At 35.5% G+C, this 27,989-nt stretch overlaps 1 protein-coding gene and 1 long non-coding RNA gene across 5 annotated transcripts; one reads left to right on the plus strand and one right to left on the minus strand.

Annotated features, from left to right (window-relative positions):
- Positions 1 to 4,639: 4,639 nt before the first annotated feature.
- Positions 4,640 to 24,696, minus strand: LOC116030058 (UDP-N-acetylglucosamine--dolichyl-phosphate N-acetylglucosaminephosphotransferase-like). 4 transcript variants are annotated; one of them, XM_031272166.1, is made up of 13 exons: positions 24,314 to 24,696; positions 9,333 to 9,728; positions 9,103 to 9,190; positions 7,950 to 8,041; positions 7,704 to 7,822; positions 7,457 to 7,572; positions 7,255 to 7,382; positions 7,076 to 7,162; positions 6,353 to 6,413; positions 6,200 to 6,240; positions 6,007 to 6,127; positions 5,546 to 5,612; positions 4,640 to 5,050 (listed from the first exon to the last, which is right to left on the minus strand). In XM_031272166.1, exons 1-12 carry the CDS (start codon positions 24,328 to 24,330, stop codon positions 5,547 to 5,549), a joined length of 1,332 nt encoding a protein of 443 aa, XP_031128026.1. In that variant the 5' UTR covers positions 24,331 to 24,696; the 3' UTR covers positions 4,640 to 5,050; position 5,546. The 4 variants fall into 4 exon arrangements, with proteins under 4 accessions (XP_031128026.1, XP_031128027.1, XP_031128025.1 ...); XM_031272167.1 differs by having other exon boundaries at positions 5,523 to 5,612; XM_031272165.1 differs by having other exon boundaries at positions 5,568 to 5,612; positions 24,314 to 24,423.
- Positions 24,441 to 25,167, plus strand: LOC116030059. The gene is made up of 3 exons (XR_004100356.1): positions 24,441 to 24,551; positions 24,830 to 24,949; positions 25,059 to 25,167. It is a non-coding gene; the product is annotated as an uncharacterized LOC116030059 (long non-coding RNA).
- Positions 25,168 to 27,989: the final 2,822 nt, after the last annotated feature.

A 27,989-nucleotide genomic window follows, 5' to 3' on the forward strand; every position in this document is an offset into this window, starting at 1 on the left:
CTAATGTCTACTAATATAACAAATTTCATTTATAAATTCGGGCCCCCCAATTCATATTTCCTGGCTCCGCCCCTGGAGGCTTAGAACCCTCTATTTCCACACGTATATGCAAAAAAACTTGCAAAGAACCATCAAAGTTTCGTTCATCCACTTTAACTCCACGCCTAATGAAATTCCCAATGGCAAGTAGGACAAATTTAGAACGAAAACCAGTAGGAATACCATGCATTTGGATAGAAAATGGTGCATGGTCTAACTCCACTGATTCATAGTCATCGTCCACCGTGATTTGCTTCAAAACAAGGAGGCTTTGCTCAAAAGTCCAAGGACCATCTTCAATAATACGTGCGATATCTTTTTCATGGTAGAATTGAAATAGATAACGACGAGATTGTAATTCCTTCACATTCATTCCCATAGTATCCCTAAAAAAGAGAAGCTTAGTAAGCTTATCAGTGACTAACCTTTCGACAACGTAAAACTCCTTCTCCCCTTCTAGGGATCTCAACGCGACATTACCAACTTGTTGAACATCCTCCTCCTCCTCTAGATCTACAAGAGTAAAGGTTGCCACTGATTGCAAAACACTATCAACCTCCATAACCAAACGTGCCTACCACCGGAAAATGAAAAACTCACAGACATAGAAGGAAAGAGAGTTAATACCTCTAATGGTCCTTCGAGTATTAGCGATTTACGAGTTGTGGTCCCTCGACTTTTAAATGACCTCCAATGGTCCTCCAAGTTTTTAAAAATAACCACCTGTGATCCTAATTCTTAAAATAAACCGAGTTTAAAATGACCACGAGACGTCCTAAAAGGACCACATGTGGTTGTTTTTAAAAACTTGGAGGACCATTGGAAGTTATTTAAAAGTCGAGGTACCACAACCGGTAAATCGCTAATACTCGGAGGACCATTGGAGGTATTAACTCGAAGGAAAGACTTGCGTAAAGGTGAGAGCTAATTGGTAATTATTACATTTATGATTAAAATTGAAAAAAAAAAATAACCATGTTATTTAAATTGATATAACATATATTCTATGATTTAGTAATGACAAATATTTTGTTCAATGTAGTCTACAATTTTATATTATACTTCATCGTATTCGAATTAATCTAGAAAAAATTAAAGTTGATCTAACTAAAAAAAAGTATTTATGAATATAATATCAATAAAAATGATATGGGGTTTATGGTGTTTTTTCTATTCAAACTATTTTATCTAATTGATTATATTTAATATTTCGTTGTAAATATTTTTATAGCATTTCAAAGTGCTTTAATGTTGTCACGCTCAAGTATATTTCTGGCTCCGCCCTTGACTATACCCTAATTCATGATAAACATTGTATTATAATTTATAATGTATTTTGTATTTGAACCATATTATTGGTGTTTGATATTTTGTCATTGACATTTTTAAATTCATTTGAACTTTGCACCAGTCAGAAAAATTCATGGATTCACCCATAGTGTTGCAAAATTGTGGAGCATGCCTCAAGTACAGAAGGTTTCTACCCTAAGGGCACACCGAGCGAGCGAGCTACTGATGTTGTATTCTCTCCCACATTCAATCATCTAGCCTGCATCTGCTGATCGAACTGCAAGGTTGTGGAATGAATGCAGAAGGCCAGGTCTCTTATGAGGGCCATTTGGATCGTCTAGTCCGGATTGCCTTCCATCCATGTGGAAAGTACTTGGGCACAAGCTTTGACACGACTCGGAGGTTATGGGATGTAGAAACTGGTGAGGAATTGCTTCTTCATAGGTCACAGGAGTGTATATGGACTATGTTTTCACCATGATGGTTCCTTATTAGTTGCTTGCGTACTAATGCTCTTGAATTGACTTCGAGTTGCTTACATAATGAAATGGTGATGCTTTTGAATTGACTTCGTATACAATGTCTTTGAAATTGCGACTTTTAAATCTCTCTTTATCAAGGGCAACTCTATATCATTTATTCTAACTAAAGAGGATTTCATAAATATGGCCATGCCGAACGATCAATTAATGAGTTCTAATTTTAAAATGATAATATATATGAATTTTAACAATTGTTATATGACAAAATAAAAGGTTACATAAATACATTATTAATGTAGCAACATGATACAATTATAACTCCAAACATAATTATGACAAATTAAACATTAATAGCGCATCATTAATAACAAAATGTCATACATAATATATTTATATAAATTTAAATAAAAAGATATTAGTAGAAATACAATTGATGAATAACATATAACAAAGCAAAGCATACAAAGATGATACTAAACCTGATCCAATAGGAACACTACAACGGGATTTGGTTTGAGAAGTCTTCTTCTCTTTTTCAACCGCCAAAGCATTAGCAGCTAACCTACACCTTAGGTTTCTGCGTTCCTGCTTAGATATATTATCACAACATCTCTTTCACATTTCTACACTGTTGACCTTGATCAACAGGCTTTGTGACACTAATATGGCTCATTGCTAATGCACTATGCACCAAACTTATGATTTAAAGGAAATCGCATAACAATTAGTAAAAACAGACAACACAATCAATAAAAACACATAACCAATATGTGTTACTTGATGTATGTTTTTTTTTTTTTTGTTTTTTTCATTTGCTTTTGTTTATGTGGTTTAAAGAAGAAACAGAAGAATACTGGTAATGATGATCATATCTTCCAGGTTTTAGGTATCAGTTTTTCTCCTAATGGGTATTGGGTAGGTATCATTAGCTACACTTGCCGAGTTTGGGACCTAAGGAAGAGAAAATCCCTTTAATTTAAATGCACAATACCTGCTCACTCTAATCTCATCTCTCAAGTTAAGTTTGAACCTCAAGAAGGATACTTTTTCGGTGACTGCTTCATATGATATGATGGCTAAGGTGGTGTTGACTGTTGAATACTTAAATTTGGCTTGTTTTGCTATTCTTAGTTCCTTGAACAAATATTCATGCAATATATCTATCTTATCAATTTGCACTTGATGCGAGGTGTGGTCAGTGGTCACCAAGAGATTTTATGCCTGTGAGTACACCATCTGGGCATGAAGCCAAAGTTACATCATTGGATGTTAGGGCAGGCTAGATTGTTTGAATTTGAAGCATACTAGACTGACACTCTTTTTCTATTAAGGGTGTGTTTGGAAATCAGGAAAATGATTTCTGGAAAATGTTTTCTGGAAAATGAGTTATTTTCCAGAAAATATTTTCTTTTCCGGTGTTTGGCTGCAATCCAGAAAACTGCCTTAGCGTGTTTGGTTCATTTTCCGGAAAATGAACAAAATGATATAATTAAGCATTTTAATTTAGATCTTTTTTCCTTATTAATCTGTTTTCATATAATTAAGCACTATGAACTCTGCTCAAATCCAAGAATCAAGACAGCTACTTTTCACAGGAAATTATGCAATTAAAGATTGCAAAATCAAACTGAACAAGGAAATTCATAGGCTGAAGATGAAGATGGGTTTTCGTCTGAAGGAGATTCATAAGCACTATGATTCATAGATTGCAAAATCAAACTGAACAAGGAAATTATGCAAAGAGATTCCAAATTATAACCAAATGAACCTCAAATTGCCTTGAAAATAGCTTCTTGCGGAGGATTTGGTTCGGAATCGAAGATGAAGATGGGTTTTCGTTATCAAAGTAATTCATAGGCTGGGTTCTTCTTAGGAACATGCGATGGTTTCTGTCTAGGAGATTCAGGCCAGATGCAGAGTTTCAGGCGATGGTTCATTATAGCCACAACCCAGATGCAGAGTTTCAGGCCGAGAAGAATGAAACGGAGGGGATGCTCGGTTACGAAGAAGGGGTCGCTACCTTTCTTTTCCGGCTCCGGCTCCGGCTCCGGTGAGACTTGTGAGAGAGTGAGAGACGACAGATTTGTGAGGAGAGAGTGAGTGATGGAGAGATAGCGATGGCGAGAAGACTTCTCGGACGGGTTAGAAACGTAGAAGGAGATTGGAAAATGACTTCCCCCAAAAAAAAGGGGAAGTCATTTTCCAGAGAAACAAGGGTATTTTGCTTTGACTAGGAAAATGTTTTCCTTTGACTTTAATTTTTCATGAGTTACCAAACACAAGAAACCCGGAAAATGATTTCCAGAAATCATTTTCCGGGTTTCCAAACACACCCTAAATTGGTGCAGATGACCATTTGTTGCTACAGTCTCACATGTACGATCAAACTATAAAGCTTTGTTCTAGCAAAATAAGTGAAAAGGAGAAGGCAATGGATATTGACTAGTGAGTAGAAAGAAAGCAACAATGATAAAACGGATAGCATCAACTAGTGAAGAACTGACTTGACTGTGTCCAAAGTGAGGTATAATTTCCAGTTATTTCAAGTGACCTTGTGGACTGAAATTATTGGATATTAGTTGCATAAGAAACTCATTGCGCTCTCTTTCTTGTTCAACAAGGGCAAGAGAGCCGGGATTGGTATATCAGAAGCATATCAATTTTATAGAGTTCTAACTTCCAATTTCTACTCCCTCTCCCTTTTTCTCTTCATATTAACATTTTCTTTTATAATTGCACATCCAAAACAGAGCCATACAACAAACACTGTATTCGCTTGAATTTGGATCCAAAAAAATCCGCCTCTACCAGAAAATAACAGATAATGCTACTGTAAAAATCTGAAACATATATACATATATGTATATACATGTATGTATATGTGTGTGTATATGTATGTGTGTGTGTATATGTATGTGTGTGTGTGTGTATTCATTCTGGGATAAGAAAACTAAAGTTGACGCGCTCCAGTTAATAAAACAATGATTCTCTTGGAACTCTTATGAGTTAGGTCAAAACTCCAACACACCTAATTCTTAAACTCATTTAAAAGCAGCAACTGTTCTCCTTACCTCCTCCCGTGAGCGACAACAAAACAACTCTGCATTTCCTTCCAGGGTGAGTTGATTTCATTCATTTGTGCGCCCATCGGGAATAGAATATTCTTTACTGTTGCAACTTCATTTATACCAACCAGTAAGAAGCCACCTCAGCACGAAACAGAAGCAGCAGCAGAAGGCCTGTCCCCAGACAAATTCATATATGAGGGTTCAATGACTATGCCACATATGCAGGATTGAAGAAACAAAGGGAACGAAGGACTTGAAGTAACAAGAATTCTACAAGCAATGCAGCAGCCTATTGTTATCCTTGGTTCCTGTGCGGTTGTGCGGTTACGCACCTTAAGCATTACAATGGCGCACCTTAAGTACACAAACCACGCACCTTAAGCACAAAAACAAAGCACCTTAAAAACACAAACCATGCGCACCTAAAGCTTTAGACGACGCACCTTAAGTACACAAACCACGCACCTTAAGAACACAAACCACACACCTAAGGTTTTAAAATGACGCACCTTAAGTTTCAACAACTCACGCACCTTAAGCATACAAATCACGTACCTTAAGAAGGAAAACAACGCACCTTAAGCATACAAATCACGCACCTTAAGAAGGAAAACAACGCACCTTAAGCTTTAGGTTCACTCACCTTAAGTTTCAACACTGACGTACCTTAAGCATACAAACCCCGCACCTTAAGAAGGAAAATTATGCACCTAAAGCAACCGCACAACCACACCTGAGAAGGTCAATCGCACGAGAACTCATTTATATATATATATATATAATATGACATATATACACCCGCACACGTGCACAGTTTTTTTTTTTTTTTTTTTTTTTTTTTTTTAAAGTTAGCCGCAAAGGCGCCCGCCTAGGCCGTCTAGGCACTAGGCGCTCCTCTACTGCACGACTAGCACCTAGTGCTTACTGCAACCATGCTGGTGATATAAGTAAATTTAGGGTTGTTATGCCAGCATCAAATTCAAATAAGTTGTTCAATAACCGCTAGTGTGTTCAAAACTGTAAATGAACCATTGTTAGAAGAAGTCCGATGAGTGGCTAGCCACCATTCAACAATAAGAAGGAACTTGGCAGCTCACTAAAAGCAAGATACATGAGAAAACTATTACCTGGAAAAGTAGTAATACGACGCAAAGGGTCTGTTCTGACATTCTGCCAAATTGTCTTAAGAAGAAGTTTACCAATGTTCCGTCATTCGTACCAGTCAGTAACCTCGTCTGAGGATCAAATCTGAACAGTTCCAATAGAGGTCAATTTAGTTGTGAGTATTTACAAGTCAAGCAGGCAAATAAATTAACTTACTTAGGCAGTCGATGCCGTGGACAAGGGATAATACCAGCTAGCTGACAAAGCAAAAATGAAGAAAAGTAAGGGGTTAAGAGTCTTCATAAATAACAATATTAACTTCATTGTTCTGTTTTAGAGGAATATAATCTAGGAAGAGGGGTTGGGTACCTGAGGGAGTGACAGCAGAAAGTTCAAAACTTGAGGGGTAAAGAATATCAGAAGTGTTTCACTGAAAAGGATAAAACATGACAACAGTAGTTGATTATAGTTCGCAGAATCTCAGATCAAAACAGCTAAATAAGTAACTTTACAATGTAACAAAATGCGTGCATGCTTGATGGGAATAACTGGTTAATGTAACAAATGTGCATGTATTTTTTATGGTGCAGTAGCAATTAGACGCAGTTTAAAGCCATATTTTAACTTTGTGTAACATAATTGTCCACAAATCCTTATCTGTATTCATGTTAATAATATAGACAGCATTCCTGTGGATTGAAATTATGTTCAAAGTGTTTGATTGCGGGATAGTAGTACTGCAATTCACATTGAGGGTATTCATCAATATGTTGATGGAACAGCTATTGGTTCAAAAGTCAACCAGATAAGATGAATATGGGATTTGATATATCTTTTTGGTTAATTTTATTTTTAAATTTAAAAATTGTCTTGAAATATATGATCAATTGATCATCCATCTCGAGACAGAGGTCAACTTGTATATCAGCAGACAGCCTAAAAAACAGTTTTTAATACATCTATACCAAAACAAAGACTAATTTTTGGTTCTCTTTCCCAGAATCCCAAATTAATAAGAGGAGAGCCAAAATTTAAGTTCATTCTGTACTTAAATTAATTATATTGTTATAAGGAAAATACATATTCACATACCTAAAGTGACCCAAAATGCCAACTACTGCCATAGTCATTCCAGCAAAGTAGGTGAAGGTGTCACCAACAAAAACCAAAGAAGGATACCTATAATAGAAAGATCAGGATAACACACAAAGAAGACAAATTGCAAAGTTCTAGGAAAATTGAAAATCTTGAAGTAAAGTACAGTACAGTACCAGTTGTAAGAAAGTAAAGCCAAGGAAGTGCCAAGCAATGGTTGGGCAAGATAAATAGAAAATGCATGGGCTTGTTTGTACTCGGGGCCAGTAGATGCTCCAATTTGCATGATATTATGAATCAAAATCTACAAGTAATACTGTCAGTTAGATTCCATGAAAATTATTTTCAGGTTCAGTATACTAAAATCTTTAAACTTACAGCTGCTGCAATAACAACTGTCTGCCCTACTTCAAGGCCATTGATACCAGCATGAATATTTATGGAATTTGTGCAAAATATGGCCAAGAGCCACATATATAGTTTATAAATCCATCCTGTACATATTAAAATTGGTAGAAGCATTACAAAATACACCAATGAAACAAATTGTGTAACACGAAAAGTGAACAATCAGTCCACACATCATAATGAAGGTAATCAAGGTATCAGTTAAATCAAACAATACCTAGATCCAGAATTTCTAATCCAACATATTGAACTAGAGGCTTTGGTATAACAATAGTTGTATGCCCAGCATACGCCATCAACAAAGGAAGAGCTGCAATAGATGGCAATAACAATTTCCTGTCTTCATCATAACAGTAAACTAAATAAGGATCTTTATTATAACATTAATAAGTCAAAAGCATGCAAGCTTCCAATATAAAATGGAATATGAAAAAGTTTCAAGTGTATGACCCAAAAAACATACACTCTCCATGGTACATCAAGAACATCATCAACAAATCCAAGCATCATCATGAAGCAGATTGAAGCTAATGCCGCATTGTACTCAACAAGCCACTGCAATTACCAAACAGCAAGAGCTAAATCAACTTTCAAGAAGAAAAGGTTCAAATATGAAATTCTCAAAATGTACTTAAAAAAAAAACCAATGAAAAAAAGATTTACAATTCATTTTATACAAATCTGGATATAACTTGCAGAGATTTTTTATTTATTTATTTTTAAAATATAATAATTCTTCATTCATTGTAAATTTATATGATGTTTTAAGGTGGTATAAATCAGTATAGGATGATAAATTAAGTAAGATGGTTTTTGACAAGATTATCATTGGCTAAGACAATAAAAATATATCATGGTTTGCACACCATCCTTCGGAATCTATCTTCTTGTGCCGCATGGTGGAAATCAAAGCTTCTGATTTAAAATGCACAAACTTGTGGCCTACAACCTCTTTTCAAGGATCTAGATTACAAGTTAATCAAAGAAATTAAAGGAGCAAGTTGTTCCTTAAGTCAAGAATACCCCATTTTCCTTTTATAATATTTAAAATAGTAAGGGTTCTTTGTATCATATCAGTATTCTCTGCACCCTATTTGTAAGGAACAATTAAGCATCCAATTTACTTTTTTACACAAGGAACAATTGACAACACTCTCTCTACTCCCCCATAAAAAGGTCAAAACAGAAATATTACAAAGCTAAACGTGCCTATAGGTAAATACACTCATTATGAGTGTGTGTGTGTGTGTGTGTGTGTGAATGAGAAATAAAATCTATGGTGTAGGTCGTAAATTTATATAACATACATGATGTAAATGAATATTATGAACAAAATCTCGGAGCAATGCCACTGAAGTGACTTAGCATGAACGTTATAAACCAGCAAATTTTAATAGAAGCTAAGCATTGTGAAATTTGTTGTTTCAGCTGTAAAGTACTAGAAAGGTAGGTACAGTGGATTCATGTGCATTACATATTTTACATCCCTAATTTTTCACCCAATAACTTTGTTTTTATCTTCAGACTACTTGACATAACTTTTTAGAATGTCTTTCAATTTTATTTCATTTTCTAAATGAAACATAGGAAAAATATAAACAGAAGCATACACTTACATTTGAATCAGCTGTGAAGTTAAAGTATTGAAACAAGATAGCCACAACCAAGAAAACGGTCCCAACAACAATACCCAGTGACTCAGGCCTACAAAATATTAGCCTCTAATATTTAGTGCATAATGCAATTAACAAAACTTAAGGAGGAATCACCAAATGATCTAGAAATCAAATTGAATCAAAATGATGAAAATATTTCTAAGGAATTATAGAAAAGAGAAGAGGATTACACTTTAATGGTGCCTTGAGGAGTGCCCCTCTTGTTGATATCGTATCCGAATAAGTTCCTTCTGACAAGGTATTTCGAGGCCACAGGGATCATAGCTAGGGTTACGAAGTAACCGAGCAAGCTAATAATAGCATTGATGATGATGGATCTCCGGAGCTCCGATTCGATTCCATAGTGGTAGTAGATCAAGTAGAAGTACGGGATTGAGAAAATTGCAGTGCATTTGAACATTAATGGAGCTTTTGAAGGGGTGATCTTCGGCTCGGACGAGGCATCATCAGGCGTTGGAACCGGTTTGGAATCGCCAGATTCCGGTTTAGCAGCCACGCCGGCCGGTTCTTTTGAAGCTCGTTTCCTAGCTCCCATGGCTGACTCACCAGTTTCCCTCGTGAGCAAACTATACCGACCGTCATCCAAAAACCAAAAGATTAACAAGTTATACCATAATTAATAATTAAAAATTCTATTATGCAACACTTGAGAGTACGAGATTAATTTTCTAAAACACAGTGATACAAACATTTCTTCCAATTTTCTGTTTCTAATATTCCATTTCTCCAGTTTTCCATTTTTCCTTCTCCATTCTTCCAGTTTTCCATTTTTCCAGTTTCCGATTTTCCTTTTCATTTTCCATTTCTTCAATTTTTTCATTTTTTTAATTTTAGTACATAATTTGATTACAAAACAAAATACTCAAAACTTTATTAACTACAATCATCCCATATAACATTTGTATATTAATACAACAAAGATAATAATAATAATAATAATAATAATAATAATAATAATAATTAAAGGAATAATAATAATAATAATAATAATAATAATAATAATAATCTCTATCTCTATATCTCTATATCTCTATATCTATATCTATATCTATATCTATATCTCTATATATAAAATAGCAACAAGAGCAACAATAAATGCAGCACTAAAAACGGCGTCGTAATGGCCTAAATTTTTCACAATTTCCCACCCAAGTCTAAACGGCGCCGTTTGCTAGACCGCCTTTGTAGGATAATAACCAGCGTGTCTTTACGTTAGGTTTTACCAACGTTGCAACATTAAATTTAGTGGTTTAATGTGATCCAATTACCGAAATTTATTTTCAAATTAGCCGGAAACCATTACCGGGAAATATAATAGTAAACCGAATCGTCGCTAACGATTCGATAATCCATGAACAATTATAGAGGTCCTTCACGCTCAGCATTATATACAAGCATATGTATACGATCTCCATAATGCCTTCTTGGATATATATACTCTAGCCGTCATTAACGGTTAGAGTACCAAGGCAACCATAAATACAGTACATTTAGAACTCTGAAGCTTCTAGACATCTACATCTCAGATATATATTACATGCCATATTAAGCTATAGACTACATACAGATACAAATAAATTCTCCAGTGCTGTTATCTTTTGCGTTCTGCTGCTCAACGGTTTTGTATCATGGGGATGTATTGTCTTGCCAACCAGTTGAAAGCCTAGTGCTATGAAGCTACGAGTGATGCGTACGTACTGTGTAATGGAAAGGAGAGGCTCTACTGAGATCAATAGCAGAGAGGTGATTTTTCATGACGAAGAGGTAAGTATTTTACAATGATAAATACTTCATGAACCTGCAAAAAAAATAAATTCCATGTTAGTTTTTTTGTACATAAATACTTCATGAACCTGCAAAAAAAATCAATTCCATGTTAGTTTTTCTGTACAAATGCTTCATTAATCTGCCCGAAATTGTGTGTTTTTAATTTGTCTGTCTTTTCTGTTTCGGTAACAAAATAAGTCTTTCAAATGCCGTACCGAAACTGTAATGTTTTATTTAGTTTTGGTTCAATCTTTTTCTACAAATGCTAAGCACATAAATATGGATTTATCTCTTTAGGGGACTGTTATCCATGCCCATATACCAAACGACATCCTTCCTAAATTCCTTAACAGTTTTGTTGAAGGATCTGTCTATTGTGTAAAAAACTTCTTTGTGGTAGCCAACTGGCATACTTATAAAACCAGTATGCATGAATACATGTTGCAATTCAATGGTGAGACTATTATGAAAGAATATAGGTCTACAAATTTCCCTAGACACATGTACAGAATCAGGTCATTCCAAAGTTTGAGGAGTAACCCAAGCATAAATGACAAAGAGCTGTTTGGTAAGCATTCAAATCTGAATTTTCTGTCCATTAATTAGTGTACAAAAGTTGTTTCTGTTTTCTGCCTTTCTTTTGACAAAGATCTTTTCAATTAGATTTGATTGGTCGGGTTGTTCAAATACATGCTCCACAACAGAAGACCATCAATTGCAATGATACTAGACTAATTGATTTTGTTATAGAAGATTCACAGTAAGGAATGTATTTACTGTTTTTTACCATATAAGTAGGATGCATATGTTGTTCGCTAAATATTTGCGTTTGATTGCTTAGGGGTAATCGTCTAACCTGTACTTTTTGGGATGACCATGTTGTAAAAATTGAGCCTTTCTATCAATCTCCTGGTAATGAGCCTCTGTATGTTTTGATCCAGTTTTGTAGACTGAAATTTGGTGTTAGAGGTAAGTGACATCATTGTTTATCAAAGTAGTTTAAATAATATTCTAGATGTGCACCTATACTAACATACACATATATAATTTCAGATGGTGATGTAAAAATCTGCTCCTCCTATGATGTCACTCAAATTCACTTTAATATTGATTGTCCTGAAATGCAGCAGTTTAAAGAAAGGTAACTTTACATGAACTGAATTCTGTTTTCATTGTTTTTATATTTGTTATTAACTCTTCTTTATAATTTACAGTATGACAGAGCTGTCACAGCTTACACCCATGAGGAGTGTAGCTTCCATGTCTAGCATGAGTTTCACAAACACTCATGATGATTCAAGCACTCAATCGCTGGAACTCATTACTATTAATGATCTCTATGACACTGAAGATGTAATTAATGATTTTGGATTACATTTGCGAATTCTTATTCATTAATTTAATATCTGTATTCTTTTTTTTTATCCAGTTTGGTGACTTTTGGATAGCTGCAAGGGTAAATGGTGTGGAAAAACCAAGTGATTGGTTTTATATTTCCTGTCCTCATAAGGGTTGCAATAAAGCACTCAAACTTTTTGAGGGTGTCAATAAGTGTTTCAAATGTAATCAAATCCCTGATGGTAGTGTTAGAAAGTATAAACTTAGAGTGCGTGTGGTTGACATGAAGGGTACTGCATCCTTTTTGCTATGGGATAGGGAATGCATGGATTTGCTAGGTATTGCAGCAGAAGACCTATATGAAAGGAATTTGAATGTAAGTTTTTTCTAAATTTGTTATAGGGCCTTTTTTAAGTTCAGATTTATTTTATTGTCAAACCTTATAAGTAATCTGTAGCTTCATTTTTTCAGAACCTTGGACACATAAAGGAGATATATGAACTCATAGGGAGGACAATGCTTTTCAAGATTTCAGCAAAGAAGGAACACTTTGTTCGTCGTAATATCCCATTTCCTGTAGTGAAAATTAACACTGACCAGTTAGTGCTGCAACAACTCTGCCCTGATCTTCTAGCTTTAGAAGAAAATGACTTTAACTCTGAAAGCCCTATAAGCGAGGGGGATGATAAATTTTTAGAGGTAGTGGGTTTCTTTTTTAACTAAATGCAGTTAAAAAGTAAGTCTTCCTCAAATGCTAACTTTGGCTAATATATGTTTTCAATGGTCAGGGGTTTGAGAGTGATGAGGGGGAGAGTCCTGTTGCTCTGTTGGCTCCAACGAGTAGTACAGATTGTACTACTGATGGACCAGTCAAGCGTTGTTTGCTTGATTCATTCTCCTCAACCAAGGGTGGAAAGAAAGTGAAGCAATGCCATGTCAAGTTAGAGAAGATAGATTGAGTGTTTTCTATGAGTGTTTTTTATGGACAGTTGGGTTACTATTGTGTATGACAGTTATGTTTTGTTTCTGGTGTTGCTTTCTGTTTTAAACTGTACCCCGAATTTCGCTATTGGTTATGTATTGTGACTGCTTATTATTTTGGTATTAAAAAAAAAGTATTGCAGGTCAAACCGTTGTGGATCAAAATAAAAGTGGCATTCCTAACTAAACCACTCTTTGAATTTTGGATTATTGTTGCAGGATTCAAGGTCTAAGGGCAGGAGATGTAAAGCAGAAACTTTGAGCAAAGTTGGAGCACTGCTATAACCTAGCAAAACTGTCTACACTTAGTATGTACTGCAATTCTGAAAATTGTTTTAGTTGTATTCAATAAACTAGCAAAACTGTATTTAGAAAATTGGTTTAGTTGTATTTGCTTAGTAACATACATTCAATTTGTATTCAATAAATTATATTTTGAAAATTTGTTTAGTTGTATTTGCTTAGTTCAGTATTTCGTATGTAGATCAGTTCAGTATTTGCTCAGTTGAAATACTATGTCAACAAATTGCCATACATTCAAGCAAATTTTGAATGAACAAATTACTCAACTAAATACATTCAAGCAAATTTTGAATGAACAAATTACTCAACTAATGCAGCAAAAAAAAATTTTGAATGAACAAATTACTCAACTAATGCAGCAAAAAAACACTAATCTCACACTGTATTAATAACTAATTAAGAATAGGTACAAGTGTTTTCAAAAAAAAAAAAGAATAGGTACAAGTGACTTACCTCTCGGCTCCACTAACAGTGTGTCAGTTATGTTCTTGATTCATCCTTAGCATATAAACTGAGATATTGATAGTAGCAATTAGAAATTCCAGTGCTAGAAAAATTCATTTATAAATTAATATAAATGAACAGAAAGACAATGCTCTACACAGTTTGAGTTGGTAATTTACAAACTTTACTTTCGTTTTATTGAAAATTTTGAAGAGATGGTAATATCCAAACTTTTAAATTATGACCAGTAATTTGTATTATTTTTTTAATGAAAATTTGAATAGATGGTAGATTTCTAAGAGACCAAATTGTAAATCAAGAAAACCAGTACATTTCTTCTATTAATCTAACATAAGTCAAATTGGATCATTATTTTAATTAATAACTAATTACAAAATGAATAGGTGACTTATCTATTTCACAGCACTGAGAGCATGTGTGTTGTTTGCTTGATTCATCCTTAGTATATGAATACCACTATTCTGTAATCATCAATTATGAAGGCCAATGCACAACCTTGAATCCTGTGGATAAATATTAAAAAAGCTATTAAGTGAATATGTATTAAAACTGTACTATTTAGCTGCCAATTATTAGATTTAATTAAACATTAGGCTAACAATTTAGTTAAAAATTATCAATAAAATATGCATCAGTGTAATTATTTTGTTACATATAAAGTTAATCATCATTATGGAGCTAAAATCATTAATGGCATGTAAGTCATTTAGTCTTCCAATGTCATACTGGAAAAACAAAAGTCCCCTCCATTATTGATGCTGATTACTACAGAAAAACTAATAACCAATTTCAAGCATGAGGAAGCTCACCAAATCAGTGGTCATAGGCACTAAAAGGAAACATCCATCCAATGAGAAAGGTACTCACTGTGATTCTTTTACATTTCAAATTACAGACTTGAGTACGTAGGTTAGATATTTAGAGTGAAAATTTCTAACCTACTAAAACATAGTAAATTTCTATTACCATTTAGCACGAAACCACTCTATGTAGTGAGGGTTTTTAGGGGTTCATTAACACTAATTGTAGTCAAATTTCAGTAATGTATTACTGAAATTGTATCAACAAACTTAAATCAACTTAAGTTTGTTAGACAAATTGCAAATTTTCAGAACTCAGGGCAATTCATTAACTGCAGGCCAACCCAATACAAATTGACAGTGAATAGGTAGCCTTCTAATTGAGTAATCAACAGAATTGAGTTGTCATTACATAAGACAAACTGAAACTTTACCAAATAGCCTAGGTTGAAACTTTACCAAATTGACAGTCCAGATTTGGTGCAAGATGAAGAACTGAAAACAAAATGAGTAGAAAAATTACCAAATACCCTAGCTTGAAACTTCATTTTCACTGTAAAGGTCAGTGTATCAGTACATAGTCCAGTCGTCCGTAGTTTTGTTTCTCACTAGAAGTAACCGAAAAAAGAAACCTGCAAGTTTCATTGGAAAAGACATGCATTTCAAAAATAAGTTGTCGGAAATCGTAGATCTACGATCTAAAAACTAAATACAATCTGAACAAAAACTTACCAGTTCATTGTTCTTCATCTTGCACCAAAATCCTTTTCTTCAATTTGCTAATGGTATCGGTACCTCAAGTCGCCGATTAACGGGGATGGTATGTCGTTTACGGCGAGGTTGAGCGATATAGGCATGGATTAAAGATCTGGGTTCGTAGAGTTACAGATATGAGTGTAATAGCAGTAGAGAAATGGAGGTAGGAGTAGAGAGGGAGAGATGTGCAGCTGGGAGATCCAAAATGAAGACTACGGATGCATCATCTTATATTTGATTTTTATTTTATATATATATATATATATATATATATATAAAATACATATATTACAGATATAATGGTGTGTCCGTATATATTTTATATATATATAAAATACATATATATTAATAATGGTGTGTCCGTATATGTAGTTTATACATATATACGCTAAAATTTTATACTACAATGTGTGTAAAATATTTCATGTAACTTTTTAAGATAATGTTTCCAAAGTATATAATTGTTAAGTAATAAGTATAATATTGTAGTATACTTGCTTATTTTACATAATGGTCTTTCACAATGCAGAAAACAACAGCACAGACAATGAACATCATGTGTTGCCAACAAGAGCACCACATCATGTGCAACCCACGGATCCTTACGTATTTGGCGTGTTTGAGAACTCTATAAATACGACATTGACCATTTTGAATAATAGTAAGTATTTCACATGAGTAGAACAACCTTTTTCGAATGACTCTTGACAAATATATTTTATTTTTAGTAATTTTATGTATGGTAGTTATATATAATAATTTGTACCCACAACTCATTAATTTGCAGGTGGTAACTTAATAAAGTCCAATATTAGTTCTAGCACGCCACTATCCCAATGGGGCAGCTGCAACAAAGGTAATAATAGAACCTCGCATTTTTAAATAAACTGTTTACAAAATTAGTTATTAACATGATATTAGGTGTAGCATAATTTGACTCATTTTATTTTCGCTTTTTTAATTTGATTTTGTTGATCCTCATTTATTTTTTTGCTTTGGGTTTTGTCTAATTGGAAATGTAGGTTCAAGACGTAATAGCACGTATACATTGCCATTAAAAGACTTGACTAATGGTTAGTTATCATTTAGTTCAAAATTAACCATTATAATTGAGATGTTATTTTTAAATCACTTTTGTTCAACCTTTATATTAGTGCAATCAACTTCTGGAATGTCCCCTCAAGGTTGTCAATACACACCAACAAACTTTCGGAGTGGTGGCCAATTGACGTCAACTGACGTTACTAAAGGTTTCTTTAATTGTTGTTGTTTTTTATTTCTAAACACAAGTTTAGGTTCAATATGTAATCGAGATCCATTTCCATTAAAATAATTGAGTAATGGTTAGTTATCATATAGTTGGAAATTAACCATTAGGAATGTTGTTTTGGTTATAAATCACTTTTGGTCAACTCTTTTATTAGTGCAATCAACGGGGGGAATATCATCTAAAGGATTTCAAGACACACCAACAAACTTGAGGAGTGTTGGGCACTTGACGTCCAGTGTCGTTACTAAAGGTTAGTTTTTTTAATGGTCTGTGTTCTGCTTTTGACTACTTGCGAGTGTAGTCGCAATTAGGCATAGACATCCAATTCCATTAAATTAATTGACTACTGGTTAGTTACTATATAGTTTTTAAATTACACATTATAAATTGTATTCTATTTTTAAATCTCTTTTGTTGAACTTTTATATTAGTGCAATCAATGCGGGCAATATCATCTCAAGTATTTCAAGACACACCAACCAACTTGAGGAGTGCTGTGCACTTGACGTCCAGTGTCGTTACTAAAGGTTAGTTTAATTTTTGGTGTGTGTTCTACATTTTTTTACTTGAGAGTGTACAGTGTAGTTTAAATACGTAATAGACATCCAATTCCATTAAATTAATTGAATAATGGTTAGTTATTATATAGTTTTAAAATTATATAGTACAAATTAAATTTTGTACTTAAATATCTTCTTGCACAATATATTTTTAAATCACTTTTGAGGAACTTTTTTATTAGTGCAATCATTGCGGGGAAGAACATCTCAATTATTTAAGGACACACCAACAAACTTTCATGAAGTTGGCCACTTGACGTACAGTGACGTTACTAAAGGTTAGTTAATTTTTGTTTGAATGTAGAGATTTCTACTTGAAAGTTTAGGTTCAATACATAATAGTATCCAATTCCATTAAAAACTTTACTAATGGTTATTTATCATAGAGTTTTAGATTACACATTATAAATTAAATGTGTATTTTAAATCACATTTCTTCAACTTTATTATTAGTGCAATCATCTCGGGGAAGATCATCTCAATCATTTCAGGTGACCACAACAAACTTTCATGCTACAGGGCACTTGCCTTCCCAAAACGTTACTAAAGGTTAGTTAAATAGAATTTAGTATTACAACAAAAAAAAATGCCAATCATGGTTCACAACTTCAATGCTATCTTAGTCATATGTCTTTCTTAACAAAACAATATTTTTTGTCCAAAAGAGACGAGAACTAGAACCAACAGGTTGAGGTCAAATTTATCAATTCACCCTCCTCGCAATTTAGAAGAGGAATTTTCCTCTACATTGCACGATACAAGCAAAGTAATGGAGGAAAACGGTTTTGCTGGTAAGCAGTTTAATATAGATGTAATTTATTATTGCAAATTGTTCTGTTAGCAAATTTTACTTTTAATGAGTTTTTATCTTTTTTTTTTAAACCTCCTATGTGAATGAGGACATAAATTTATTTATTTACTTTCATATAAATCTCCATTGTAGTCTATAGCTTAATAATGTTTCTTAAATTTGTCTATTAATTTAATTACAAATGAAGTTATACTTATGTTAATAAAAACTATACATAATAAGTGAGTTGTGAGTTTGTTGATCTATACAATGTTGTTGACTTTCATTACAGCTGGATCGGTTCAACATGAAGAAAACAATGTTCTAAAATGCATACCAACCATCAATGGAGTAGAACCTACATGTTCATTACCATCTACAAGTTTAGGTGCGCATTTTGAACATTTATAGGTCTGCACTGAAATTAATGTTTTAGAATATTTTGAAATAATCTTGTGAGTAAAAATATATTATTTTCTATGCGGCGTGGATTTTATAAATACTGAGATTCAATTGCAGTTAACATGATACAATTAGTTATTAGTATAGAATTGTGAAAATAATATATTTTTTATTAGTCTATTGTACCAACATATTTCATTACTTTCTCCCTCATTAGAAAATATTCAAGATGTTGATAATGTGCTATCTATTTCCCCCCAAATCAATCCTGATGTGCAAACTTCATCCGTTGTGGTAATTAACCACACTGATGTAATTCCACCTGCACCCGACGGTACGTAGTTACTTTCTAAACAATTTTGAATCCTATTATTCTTTAATTTCTGTAAAAGAAGAGTTAATATTGTGTTCTATTAAAGAATCTTTTTTACATTTCAATTTAAATTTTGTAGTGATCTACAATGATATTGGGGACCCCAACAATATTTGTGATCATTGCCATGCAATTTTCTGGTATGGAGAACGTATTAATAAGGAGGTGCGACACACAATACTAAGTATTCTACATGCTGTGTTCATGGCAAGATCAAGCTACCAAGAATGCGTGTACCGCCAACAAGAATCTACAACTTATTTTTCGGTCAAGGAGAGAAACGTATTGAATTTTCGAAAAACATTAGGATGTATAATAACATGTTCTCTTTTACATCCTTAGGAGCAAAAGTGGATACATCTATAAATAGTGCGAATGCCCCACCAATTTTTATAATTAATGGTCAAAACTTCCATTTAATGGGAGGGTTACTTCCTCAAGACGGCAGTAGTCCAAAATTTGCTCAATTGTACATACATGACACGGAGAATGAGGTGGAGAATCGCATCAGCGCATTTAGGTAATAAACTTTAAAGATTCGCATTTAAGTACTACCGTTCTTATATTTTAGTATCTAAGTGTAATAAGTTATTTTCATTTCTTACAATTCTTAACGCTATTGATATAGGGGCGATCAACCGAGTACCGAAACCCATGTTCAAATAGTGGAGGACATAAAACAAGATACCGAAACCCATGTTCAAATAGTGGAGGACATAAAACAAGATTTGGATGATCACAATGTCTTGGTGGAGGACATAAAACAAGATTTGGATGATCACAATGTCTTGGTGAAATGTTTCCGTTGGGCTCAAACGCATATAAAATGCAATCCACAATCAGAGTTCAAGATGAGATTGATTGGTAAGCAGAATGGGGATGCGAGAACATACAATTTGCCCACTGTATCGGAAGTCGCTGCACTTATAGTGGGGGATCTCGATCCGGCGCTTGGTCATAGGGATATTATAGTAGAGACAAACGCCGGATATCTGAAGCGGATAAACGAGTTGAACCCGGCGTACTTGCCATTGCAGTATCCGCTGTTGTTTCCTTTCGGAGAAGACGGATACAAGGAGGACATTCAATTCAATTTGGATAGGCTAAAACCCACCGGGGGTAGAACTAGGGTCTCGCAGCGAGAATTCTTTGCGTACAGGATACACGAGCGGTTTGGTGAGCTGTCTACGGTACTACATGCAAAGAGACTTTTTCAACAGTTTTTGGTTGATGCATACACAATGGTGGAATCAAGCCGGCTTCTATATATTCGAAATAATCAAAGAGCGCTACGCTGTGAGGCATACAAAGGTCTTTCAGATGCTTTGACGCGAGGGGAAGTTGATACTAGCAATCAAGGAAAACAAATCATTTTACCATCCAGTTTCACAGGGGGGGCTCGATATATGATACAGAATTATCAGGATGCGATGACGATTTGTCGTGCCAAAGGTTATCCAAACTTATTTATAACATTTACATGTAACCCAAAGTGGCCAGAGATCCAAAGGTACATGCTAAGATCAAATCTCAAACCAGGAGATAGACCTGACATTTTGTGCAGGGTTTTCAAGATAAAGCTCGATGAATTGGTGAAGGAAATTCGTGCGGGAAAGCTTTTTGGAAAAGTTGTGGCAGGTGAATTAATTTTGTATTAATTTCACTATATCTATATTGAACATTTTAATTTCCAATAGTCACTCTATAGATCAACATCTAATATCTATTTTGATTTTTTCGGTAATTTACATGCAGTTGTCTACACCATAGAATTTCAAAAGAGAGGTCTACCACACGCTCACATTCTGATTTTCCTAGAAAGACGGCCTCAAGGCTTTACAGCAGATATGATTGACCAATTTATTTCAGCCGAGATACCGGACCCAATAATGGACACCGCATATTTTAATGCTGTTGAGGAGTTTATGATTCACGGGCCATGTGGTAGAGTAAGGCCTAAATCTCCATGCATGGCAAACAACAAGTGTTCTAAACACTTCCCTAAGAAATATGCAGATGTGTCAACATTAGATGATGATGGATATCCAAAATATGCAGATGTGTCAACATTAGATGATGATGGATATCCAATATATGCAGATGTGTCAACATTAGATGATGATGGATATCCAATTTACAGACGCCGTTCAAATGGTCGAACAGTTGATAAGAATAGTGTAAAGTTGGATAGTAGATATGTGGTGCCACATAATAGATACCTTCTTCTCAAATACAAAGCCCACATCAACGTAGAATGGTGTAACCAATCTAGATCAATCAAGTATCTATTCAAGTATGTGAACAAAGGCAATGATAAGGTAACTGCAGAATTCTATAAGAGCACCGCAGATGAGCATGCAAGTGAGCATGTTGACGAAATTACTATGTTCTACGATTGTAGATACGTGTCTGCATGCGAAGCTGCATGGAGATTGTTAAGCTTTGAGGTCCAGTATAGGCACCCGCCTGTGGAGAGGTTGAGCTTCCATTTGCCTGATTGTCAATTAGTGGTATTCCAGGACGATGACAGAATTGAGAATGTGTTAAGTCGACCAATTGTATACCAGAGTATGTTTACCGCGTGGTTTGATGCTAACAAGAAGTTTCAATCGGCAAGGGAGTTAGCTTATATTGACATGCCAACAAGATTTGTATGGAAGAAGGATATTAGAGAATGACATCCGAGGAAGAGGGGTTTCTCTATTGGAAGAATATTTTACGTACCGCCTGGCAGTGGAGAAATTTATTATTTGAGATGTCTCTTAAATGTAGTTCGTGGTCCTACTAATTTTGATGACATCAAGTCGTATCAAGGTGTAGTATATCCATCATTTATGGATGCATGCTATGCAAGAGGGCTTTTAGATGATGACAGAGAATACATAGATGCAATCAATGAAGCAAGTCTTTGGTCTACTGCAACAGCAATGAGAAAACTGTTTGTGGTCTTATTAACATCCAACTTGGTTAACCGGCCGGAAAACGTATGGTGTCAAATATGGCATCACTTGGCAGAGGACGTACAATTTAACAGGCAGAGGTTATTCTCCAATGATGGTAAGTATTCTATTATAAAATTATTGTGTTTTAATAATTATTTTAACTTATGTACTATCGCGTTAATAGCATTTATTTTTTTTAACAATGCACTTTGTAAAATGCAGATCTCAGTTTGTCTGATGACGACAAGAAGAATTTAGCATTAATTGAGATTGAGCGATTGTTACAAAAGTACAACAAGTCCTTGAAAGATTACCCTCATATGCCAATTCCAATTCTTGAAGAATCTTGGAACCACAACAATCGTTTGTTGTGTGATGAGCTTGCATATGATCGAGATGCTCTACTTCTAGAGAGCGGCAGGATAGAAAGTCAATTAACTGATAAGCAATCTTTGGTGTACAACACGATCCTAAATGATGTACAAGAACAGAAGGGCGGGTTTTTCTTTGTTTATGGATATGGCGGCACCGGAAAGACATTTGTTTGGAAAGCACTCTCTGCAAAAATAAGGGCACAAGGAAATGTGGTCCTTAATGTTGCATCTAGCGGTATTGCTTCTTTGCTGTTGCCAGGCGGTCAGACAGCTCACTCGCGGTTTGCTATACCTATTGCCGTTACAGAAGACTCGACATGCAACATATCTCAAGGTAGCCATCTTGCCCAACTGTTGATAACTGCCAAGCTTATAATATGGGACGAAGCACCAATGATGCACAAGCATTGCTTCGAATGTCTAGATAGAACTTTGAGAGATCTTATGCGGGTCCAAGATTGCATTAGTGGTAGTAAGACATTTGGTGGTAAAACGATGGTATTAGGAGGTGATTTTAGACAAATACTACCGGTTGTGCCTAAAGGATCAAGGCAAGATATTGTTTCTGCAACAATAAACTCTTCTTACTTGTGGGGATCATGTCAAGTCTTGAGGTTAACATAGAATCTTCGCCTAAATACAGATGAACAAGGTGCTAATATTGAGGATATTAAAGATTTTGCCTAGTGGTTGGCCCAAATCGGCGATGGTATTTTGGGAGGCCCTAATGACGGCTATGCCAAAGTTAAAATTCCTCAAGAAATGTTGTTGCCATCGACAGGGGACAACATAGCAACTATTGTGGATAATATTTTTCCAATGTTCAAAGAAGGGGGTTGTCACCAAGAGTACATGGAGAGTCGTGCGATATTAGCCCCCACGCTAGATGTTGTGAATGCAGTGAATGAATATATGACCGATCTCCATGTTGCTGAAAGCCGGACATACCTAAGTTGCGACACGGTGTGTAAGGCGGATTCAAATAATGACATCCTATCGGATATGCGCACTCCAGAATTCCGTAATGGATTAAAAGCATCTGGCATTCCTAATCATGCTTTAACTCTTAAAGTGGGATCTCCAGTCATGTTGTCATACCAAGGATGGCAATGACGCCAACAAATACAAGGCTTCCATTCAAATTTCAAAGAAGACAATTTCCGTTAGTGTTGGCATATGCGATGACCATTAACAAAAGCCAGGGTCAAACATTAAAGCATGTTGGGTTACTCCTAAAGAAACCTGTTTTTGTTCATGGCCAATTATATGTTGCTGCTTCACGGGTTAGTAACCCTAAAGGGTTTAGAATCTTAATATCAAATGATGATGCAGAGAGTAACAATTATACTACGAATGTTGTGTACCATGAGGTTTTCAATAATTTGTAAACATGTAGTATAAATTTCTTTTTGCAGTAGTTTAGTAGGTACATTGTATGAATGTTGTGTACCATTAATGTTGTGTACCAAGAAGGTTGCGAATTTTTAATTGTTGTGTAATACTTAATAATATTTAATCATATGTACCATGAACTTTTTAATAATTGTTGAATGTTTATAATCATAATTTTCTTTTAATATACGTTTGCCATGCATGGAGTCCAAAGCAAATTAGTTATGCAACATAGTATAGTTAAACACAGCCGTGCAACGCACGGGTACAATACAAGTATATATAAAAGCAAAATGAAGAGAGCCAAAAATTTCCCGCCCAAGTGTGAAAGCATTTTGATAGATTTCTAGAATTATTACGTTCACATTTATTGCAACAAACAAAGCAATCAGATTTTGTTTACTATCTCATTAATTACATTGAGATTTAAATATCTCAAAATTTGAAAGGTTATTTGAATATCAGATTTTATTTACTACCTAATTCAAGTTGCCTCTTCGTATACTTAAAACCATAATTACAAGACATCAATACAAAATAAATTTAAATTTGAAATGACTTATACAATTTTCAAGACCAACATTAAATATACATAAAGCTTCTATAATACCATACAACACTATAAATAAGCCAGCTACCAGTCGGAGTTCATCATCAGGAAAAATGACTCAGAGATGTTCCTGTATTTTCACCGCGGCGGCAGAGGAGAAGGCGGAAAAAGGTAGGATGTAGAGGAAGAAGCTCTAACAATCACGCCTGAAAAACCATTGGTATGTTTCCATTCTTTATTCATAATAAACTGTAATCCACTTATAGTGAAGATGCTCACGAGGCTTATCATTGACTGTAAGAGGAAAATCAGAGCTACAAATAGAGGTAAAGCTAAAACCATACCTGATTTCATTTCTTTAATTCTTTTTTTTTTGAAAACTCATTTCTTTAATTCTATTAATACATTCTACTTACTTCAATAATGGTAACAACCTCTTATTGAAATCTTTTTAACCATTGTATGATGAAAACTTGCAAAAAAAATATAATATACTGTTAGTTCCAAAAGTTTCTGTATTGAAATATTTATTAATTTTTTCTTAAACCTATCAACATACATAAAATGATTTTAAAACAGTCCAATTATGGATAGCAAATTCCAGTTTCAGGTAAGAGGAATATGAGAAAAAATATGGAAACTGTTGATCCTAATCCTAAGGATAATGTTTAAAGCATGCAAGAGCGATGAAGGGAGAACAGAGCGATGGAACAGAAATTGAAAGGTGAAATCCTAACCCTAATTCTAAGTCGTACAAGCAGTTTGGAGTATAGAAACACGTACTTTACACTAACACGGTTCAAATATACCACCTGTTCGATGGATTGCCTCAGAGGTGTGATGAGAGAGGAGCTTCGAACTCGAAAGTGCTGGGGGTGGAGAACCGAAACCGGAGAGGCTGCGAGATAGAGAGAGAAGATGAGTGCGCCGAGGTAGAGAGTCTATTGGAGCATGCGAAGGAAGGGCTTGATTTGTAATTTCATTCTGTTAGTCTGTTCAGTCGGTTATAACCAACTCTGTTGCGTGACTGCTTCATATATAAGCTTACTGTATCTTCTTTCCAGACTCAATAATACAGTTCACCATTTTTCCTTCACCATGAACTTCTCTCTCACTTTCTCACCTCAACTTTGATCAACCAAACACAATCCAGCATGGTATCAGAGCCGCGCCGTGCCAGTTACGCAGCTGCGGTCTCCGGTACTGGAGAAACCAACCAAGGAGCTCGTCCAGCTTCGCCTGCTCTTCGTTCTCCAGTTCGAACAAGTTCTAATCTGTAGAGGAATCAGGCTTCGCAGAGAAGCAACAATCAGGATGATATGGATGATCCTCTCTTCCTCAATATCAACGAGAATCTAAATACGATTCTCGTTTCCCCTCCTCTTACCGGCAGCGGTAACTACGCGTCATGGAGCATTTCCATGCGCGCAGCCTTGGAGATAAAAAACAAGTGGAGTCTTATTGATGGCAGCATCGCAACGCCGGAGATAACTCATGCACAGTATCCGGCGTGGAGGCGATGCAACCTGATCGTGCGTTCGTGGATGCTGAAGTCTGTGCATTCCTCTATAGCGCAGAGCGTCATGTATATGGTTGAATCAAAAGACATTTGGAATGATCTGAAACGACGATTCTCACAGCAAGATCCACACAAGATATCTTCCCTCCAAAATGAGATTTACGAACTAAAACAGGAGAGCCTTACTGTAAATGATTACTACACTAAATGCCGCACCCTATGGGAAGAAATGAACGCTCTCAGACCTTTGCCGATCTATAAGTGTGAACAGCGTTTTGCTTGTGATCTGATGGACGAGATCAAAAAGGATCAGGAGATTGATTAAATCGTCCGGTTCCTACAAGGTCTGAACGAAGACTACAACTCGCTGAAATCGGGAGTTCTGGTGCTCGATCCACTACCAGAGATGCACAAGGTCTTTGTCATGGCAGAGAAATTTGAAAGGCAATTGAACTTCACTAATCTCAGCTTGAATGGAGTGGAAATCGGTCATGCAAACGCTGTTCAAAACAATCAGAACAAGGCAGACGAGGTCGTTGCCGCTGCTATTAACTATTACAATAATCAGAAGAATGTGAATGGAGGAGGAGCCAATAGGAATGCTAAGTGCACTTACTGTGGAATGACTGGCCACACAGTCGAAAAGTGCTACAAGAAGCACGGATATCCTCCCGGTTGGGTACCTGGATTCAAATTAAGGGGGAAGCAACCTGTCTCAGCTGCTACTTTGAACTCCGAGAACACCTTCACGTCTGAACAAGTTCAGAAGATTTTGCAACTTCTCAATCAGAAGGAACAATCTCAAGTTCCTACTACTGCAGCCGTTCTCTTATTCCAAAGTTTAACAAATCAGATAGCTACAGTGAAGGCAAGTTCTCTGATTATATTCATATTAATTCAATTGCTTTATCTCCATCAACTTGGATCCTTGATTCTGGAGCAACTGATCATATAATTTGTTCACTTGAATTTTTTGATGAGTATCATACTGTTAAGGGAGCTGGGGTGAGTCTACCTAATGGTGAATGCGTTGCTGTTGAACACATGGGAACAGTAAAATTGAACAATGGACTATGGCTAACAGACGCTCTGCATATTTCGTCCTTCAACTTTAACATTGTCTCTGTTAGTAAGCTCTTGCAACACTCATCTCACACACTAGTGTTTACTTCTGGACAGTGTCTACTTCAGGAGGACCATGGGAAGAGGATTGGATTTGCTAAAGAGGAGAAGGGTCTATGTTTGCTCAGTGAGCCACCGGTAATCAATCCTTGTAAAAGATTTTCTATGCCTTGTATTAGTGTTGATCTCTGGCATCGACGCTTGGGACATTACCCAATGAATAAAATTCCTCTTCTTGATAGCATATCTGTTTCTAATTCAAAGAATGTGGTGTGTGACATTTGTCATTTTGCAAAGCAAAAACGGACCCCCTTCCCAGTAAGTAATACTATGTCAAATGCCTGCTTTGATCTCATTCACTTGGACATTTGGGGACCTTTCCAAGTCAAAACATTAAGGGGAGAATGGTATTTTCTCACTATAGTGGATGACTATTCTCGATACACTTGGCTCCGCCTAATGAAAAACAAATCCGAAACAAGAGAGTTGATAAGAAATTTTGCAGCATGGTTCAAACATAGTTTAGTGTGGCAATCAAAGTGATGAGGAGTGGCAATGGTCTAGAATTCGATATGAAGGATTTTTTTGCAGCAAAAGGCATAATCCATCAGCGTTCATGTGCATATACCCCCCAACAAAACGCCGTTGTTGAACGTAAGCACCAACATGTCTTGAGCGTAGCTCGTGCTCTCAGGTTTCAAGGTGGTTTGCCTCTTGAGTTCTGGGGATAATGCGTCATGCACGCTGTTTATCTCATTAACAGACTCCCGTCAATGGTCCTTGAGGGGCACAGCCCGTATTCTAAGCTTCACAACAGGAATCCAGACCTTAATAGTCTCAGAGTTTTTGGCTGCCTGTGTTATGCTGTTGATTTGTCTCCATCACGGCATAAACTAGCTCCCCGCAGTAAGAAATGTGTCTTTATTGGGATACATGCAGATACAAAAGGATATTTGGTTTATGATATAGAGGATCAGTCTGTGCTTATTTCACGAGATGTGGTATTCTACGAGAGTCAGTTTCCTTTCGTCAAGACAAGTGATCGAGCATCAGAACTCAACAGTCCATCACTACCCAATGTTCCTATAGTTGATTGTGAAGAATTGAATGTTCCTATAATTGA

The sequence above is a fragment of the Ipomoea triloba genome, chromosome 9 (assembly GCF_003576645.1).
Source record: "Ipomoea triloba cultivar NCNSP0323 chromosome 9, ASM357664v1".
NCBI lineage: Eukaryota > Viridiplantae > Streptophyta > Magnoliopsida > Solanales > Convolvulaceae > Ipomoea > Ipomoea triloba.

What these genes read in the sequence shown, in the direction of transcription:
- LOC116030058 (XM_031272165.1), bottom strand. An exon ending in ACTTCACAGCTGATTCAAAT is followed by an intron (nt 8,042 to 9,102) that starts GTAAGTGTATGC and finishes TGGTAATTGCAG; the next exon opens with TGGCTTGTTGAGTACAATGC. An exon ending in CCACGGCATCGACTGCCTAA is followed by an intron (nt 6,128 to 6,199) that starts GTAAGTTAATTT and finishes GGAACTGTTCAG; the next exon opens with ATTTGATCCTCAGACGAGGT.